Source organism: Nothobranchius furzeri, chromosome 8, assembly GCF_043380555.1.
Source record: "Nothobranchius furzeri strain GRZ-AD chromosome 8, NfurGRZ-RIMD1, whole genome shotgun sequence".
Taxonomy (NCBI): Eukaryota; Metazoa; Chordata; class Actinopteri; order Cyprinodontiformes; family Nothobranchiidae; genus Nothobranchius; species Nothobranchius furzeri.
The window spans coordinates 76,641,910-76,647,380 of record NC_091748.1 but is presented as its reverse complement, the minus strand read 5'-3'; the positions used below and the strand labels follow the sequence as shown (position 1 = coordinate 76,647,380).

The window sequence follows — 5,471 nt, the reverse complement described above, 5'->3', positions numbered from 1 at the left end:
TCGGATGCTTTCTCGTGTCAAACCAGAGCAGCCGGTTCGTTCTCCGCGTGCTCGCACTCTGCGCGCAGCGTGGGCGTGCGTAATTTGCGCCAATTAGGCTATTGGGTAATTTCCAAAGTTGTGCAAGACGGTTTTTAGGGGACAAATCGGGGAAACCCCTCATGAAAAAAGAAAAGTGTCTGATGTGTCAGAGCACAAAAACAAGAGGGCGTCACCTTCGGCGAGCTCCGCTCTCCTGGAGCATCAAAACAAATCCAGCTGAATTATTTTCTGTGTGTGTGTGTGTGCGTGTGTGCGTGTGTGTGTGTGTGTGTGTGTGTGTGTGTGTGTGTGTGTGTGTGTGTGTGTGTGTGTGTGTGTGTGTGTGTGTGTGTGTGTGTGTGTTGGGGGGGTTGCAACATCAAAGACTGGTGTCGTCACTCGTCAGCGGTACGTGCCAAGCACCGCCTGCTCCAAAATAAATATTGACGTGATAATCGTATTTAAATGAGCGGAATGACCGGACATGGACGGACCAATCACAGCGCACCGTATCATTACACCTTCTTTTCAGAAATCATTCATAACGCCGATGCGTCAAACGCGCACCGAGCACTCGGCTATAAATACGGCGGCGCGCGGCGCACAGTTAGTCATTCTCGCTAAATCAAAGGAAAGGCGCAACAGAGCAAGGACCGAGGGAGACCGGCGTTTTCATCTTTGGCCAACATCATCCGCGCTTTTGCTCTGCACTTCACTTCCACCTTCTAGCACCCAGATCATGCTTGCTATGCGTGGATTGCCTCTGAGACAGGTCGCGGTGGCAGCGGTGTGCTTCGCGCTCGTTGCAGTCACGCTGGGGTCCCCGGTGGTGGGGCCAGAGCCGTTCCGATGCGCTCCGTGCACCCCGGAGAGGCTGAGCCAGTGTCCTGTGGTGGCGCCCGGGTGCGCCGAGGTGCTGCGGGAGCCCGGCTGTGGATGCTGCCTCGCCTGCGCCCTGAAGGTAGGGGAGCTCTGCGGAATCTACACGGCGCCGTGCGGCTCCGGACTGAGGTGCACCCCAAGACCCGACGACCCCCGGCCGCTCCACTCCCTCACCCGGGGACAAGCCGTGTGCACGGAGAGCGCCGCACCGCAGCCCACCCCCGAGCCCCAGACTCAAGGTAGGCCTCCCCCCATCTCACACAGATGCTCCACTGCTGGTATAAGGACAACGGCTGACATTAAAGCTCACATTCATTCATTTCTCTCCCACCAGATCTGGCAGAACCGGAACCGGAGCTGGACAACTCAGCCACCTCCTCGGACCCCGGCTCCAGCCCATACCTCCCGGGTCTTGGGAAGCCCTACGACGTCCAGGAGAGCATGAAAGCCAAACTCATCGCCATCCGCAGGAAACTGGTGGAGCAGGTACGGCCCGGCACCGGCGCGACCGGTCGGATTTAGTCACTCTTGTTGCCAAAAGTTTGGGGGAGAGGGCTGGTGCGCCACAAGGGGGCGCGCGTGCGCCGTTTAAAATGCTGAACACGGAGGCAGAGAAAAGCTTGTTTCCACAAGTTTCCTTAGCAGTGCCGTTAGTCCACGTGTTGGCTGACAATAAGACGTGTTGTTATTATTACTGCTCTTTCAACCCCTTGTCTCCTGGTGTCTCCCTGCAGGGGCCCTGCCACCTGGAGCTGCAGACTGCTCTAGACAGGATCTCAAAAGCCCACGAGAAGTTAGGAGAGAAGTTAACCAGATTCTACCTCCCCAACTGCGACAAGCACGGCCTTTACAAACAAAAACAGGTCAGTAGCCGGGCAGCCGGGTGGGATCTCCTCTCGTTTGGATCAGGGAGATGGGGGGGTGGTTCAACGCAGCAGGACCAAACACGTGGAGTCAAACATCTTTCTGTTTCTGTTTCAGTGTGAGTCTACTCTGGACGGACAGAAGGGCCGATGCTGGTGCGTGAGCTCCTGGAATGGCAAGAAGCTTTTAGGCTCCTCCGACCTTCCCTCAGAAGCTGACTGTCGTTAAAGCGGAGCCAGCAGAGAAGAAGCAAGCCACTGGTCCCCTTGGTAGCTGTTTATTTATTGATCTTGTCCATGGTGGTGTTTAATTCAGGTACACTGTCATTGTGGGACAGAGGGTCGTTCCCCTCCACCCCCCACCCCACCCCCCATCCCAAAGAGAGAAAATCTATTTTTGTTTTTCTGTAAAGGAGATTTTAATATTGATGCATTTATTTCTGCTCTTCTGCCTTATTTATTTTGGATTATTTTTTGCATTTTATTTGTTACTTGTAATTATTCATGAGTATTTATATATTTGGCCTTACTGTTATGATGTTGTTGTTTGTATGTGTGTATAACGTGTACATATGTGTCGTGGTCCTGAGAAACTCCACTGCTGAGTTGAGCTCGCTCGGCCCGTGGAGGGGTTCGGTTTGGGTCGAACCCACCGGAACTAAAGCACTGAGTGACCAAATGTTATGATTCTTTACTGCCATTGTTATTTCTATATTATTATTATTATTATTGGTATTTTATGATGGGATACATCGGCTCTTGTCAGCGAATGCAAAACCTCTCAGTTGGGAATCCCCCACGCCCTCAGAAAACCTTTCCCATGATCCCATGGGGCTGCAGATTGCATGACAGGCGGCGAGTTTCCGCTCCGCCTCTCAGACGGGTATTTCTACATGAACCTACCTCCGATATTTACGTGTCTGCTGTCGTTTGCATTGATGTATCTGTCCAAAACAAAGACTTGTGTTGTTGCTGTTCTCCCTGGCCAAGAACACATGACCACAAGGAGCTGTGGCTCTGTCTACATGCTGCTGTTGGAGAGAGGATCGGTGTGTGTGTGCGTGTGTGTGTGTGTGTGTGTGTGTGTGTACACTTTTGTAACTGAGATGTAATGAAAGAGAAAAGGTGATATATTTAATAAAACATTAACCTCAGCTTTGCTCCTCTGGGTGAGTCCTTGTGGGTTTAGGATAGTTTGGGTGATTATTGCATTTTTCACCTCAACCAAACAATATAAACAAATTTTACGTCATTTACATGAATAAATATTAAAAACATGTCAGTGGATTCTACGGCATAGACCTTACAAGAGCACACGTCACCCCTCTGTTCATTGAGCTCCACTGGCTACCGCTAGCAGCACGCATCAAATTCAAATGGCTAACACTAGCATACAAAGTCCGAGACGGTACGGCTCCCATCTACCTGAATTCTCTTGCAACGGCTTACGTCTCGGCCCGGCCGCTCCGGTCATCACAGGATCGTCGGCTAGCAGTGCCTACACCACGCTCAGGACAATCCAGACTCTTCTCACGCATCGTTCCACAAATGTGGAATGACCTTCCAAGCACTACCAGAACAGCGGCTTCCTTTTCGACTTTCAAGAAACTCTTGAAGACCCTGCTCTTCAGAGAGCATCTTCTAAACTAGCACCCTCCCTGCACCCGTCCCCCCTCTCTACTGTCCACTCCTTGTTCCCTCCTCTCCATGATTGATGTCAAGTTGTTGGTATTGTTGTTAGCCTCAAGGGCAACATGCCGATTATCACTTGTAAGTCGCTTTGGACAAGAGCGTCTGCTAAATACATAAACATAAATCAACAGAATTAAGTGCAGACAGGTGCATGGACAGATCTGTTGCTATAAAAATATTTCAAATGGTTACCATCCATCCATTTTCAGCCGCTTATCCGGGGTGGGGTCGCGGGGGCAGCAGCCCATGGGAGGCCCAGACTTCCCTCTTCCCAACCACGCTTGGGCCAGCTCCTCCAGGGGAATCCTAAGGCGAGCCCCTCCCGGATGACCGAGCTTCTCACCCTATCTCTGACGGAGAGCCCAGCCACCCTGGGGAGAAAACTCAAGTCAGCCGCTTGTATCCGCGATCTCGTTCTGTCGGTCACTACCCAAAGCTCGTGACCATAGGTGAGGGTAGGAACGTAGATCGAACGGTAAATCGAGAGCTTTGCCTTCCGGCTCAGCTCTCTCTTCACCATGGCGGACCGGTACAACGCCCGCATCACTGCTGATGCAGCACCAATCTGCCTATCGATCTCACGCTCCAGTTTTCCATCACTCGTGAACAAGACCCCGAGATACCATAATAAATAATTACCATTGACCTTAACTTCCTTGTTGAGGACGTTTGCATCCTTCAGAAACTGAATGAACAACTATTCTGGGAAAAGTGTAATGAAACACCTTTGATCTTTTACATCTCACTTTTTTATGGAAACGTTATTTTAAAAACCTCTGTTGCAGCATCACTTTATATTTTGGCAGAAACATAAAAAAGTTCTGCTAGATTTCACCAGATGGTCCTGCACTGGCCTGCTGATGTTTGACTTAGACTCTCAGGTGATTTTGCTGTTTTTTCTCCTGGTTTTATGATCGGCTCAATCTTTAAGGTGCTCCTAGAAACCCGTTATACTCATTTCCCTAAAGCAGACTCTAGAGACTTGGGATGTCTGTTCTTTTATTGTGTTTTAGGATGTGTTTAACTGTTTTTTCTTGTACTTTCATGTCTTTTACTGGTTTTATGTACAGGGATAGGGGTAGGGTTAACTCTAAGGCGACGGTGGCACAGGAGTTAAGTGCTCGCCCCATAATCAGAAGGTTGCAGGTTCGAGCCCCGCTCAGTCTGTCGCTGTGTCCTTGGGCAAGACACTTAACCCCCCTTGCCTGCTGGTGGTGGTCGGAGGGACCGGTGGCGCCAGTGCTCGGCAGTCTCGCCTCTGTCAGTGCGCCCCAGGGCAGCTGTGGCTACATCGTAGCTCATCACCATCAGTGTGTGAATGTGTGTGTGAATGGGTGAATGACTGATTGTGTTGTAAAGCGCTTTGAGGGGTTCCAGGACTCTAGAAGGCGCTATATCAAATACAGGCCATCTAAGAGTTAACCTTTTATTCAATGCTTTAAAAATGCCTTATAATAATAATAATAATAATAATAATAATAATAACAATTATAATAATAACAACAACAATAATAATAACAATAATAATAACAACAATAATAATAATAACAATAACAATAATAACAATAATAATAATAAGCATAATAATAATATTAATATATCAATACTACTACTACTACTACTACTAATAATAATAATAATAATAACCATATTAACAATAATAATAATAATAATAACAATAATAATAATAATAATAACAATAATAACAATAATAATGAATTGAACTTATAGAGCATTTTTTAGGACACTCTTAGACGCTTTCACACACTCTCACATTCACACACTGCCAGTGATGGTGAGCTACTACGTAGCCACAGCAGCCCTGGGGCGGTCTAACAGAGGTTGCCATTTGGCGCCGTCGGCCCCTCTGACCACCACCAACACAGGGAAGTTGGGTGAAGTGTCTTGCCGAAGGACACAACAGCAGAATACCCCAGGCAGGAGCTGGAATCGAACCCATGACCCTCCGATCATGAGGCAACCCGCTCTACCACCTGAGCTGCTGCTGCCCCG

The 5,471-nt window shown here is 48.8% G+C and overlaps 1 protein-coding gene across 1 annotated transcript; it reads left to right on the top strand.

The window, feature by feature from the left end:
- Positions 1-380: 380 nt before the first annotated feature.
- On the top strand, positions 381-2,227 carry igfbp1a (insulin-like growth factor binding protein 1a). Its single transcript, XM_015971190.3, has 4 exons — positions 381-1,142; positions 1,238-1,389; positions 1,638-1,766; positions 1,885-2,227. Exons 1-4 carry the CDS (start codon positions 506-508, stop codon positions 1,993-1,995), a joined length of 1,029 nt encoding a protein of 342 aa, XP_015826676.3. The 5' UTR covers positions 381-505; the 3' UTR covers positions 1,996-2,227.
- The last annotated feature ends 3,244 nt before the right edge of the window (positions 2,228-5,471 follow it).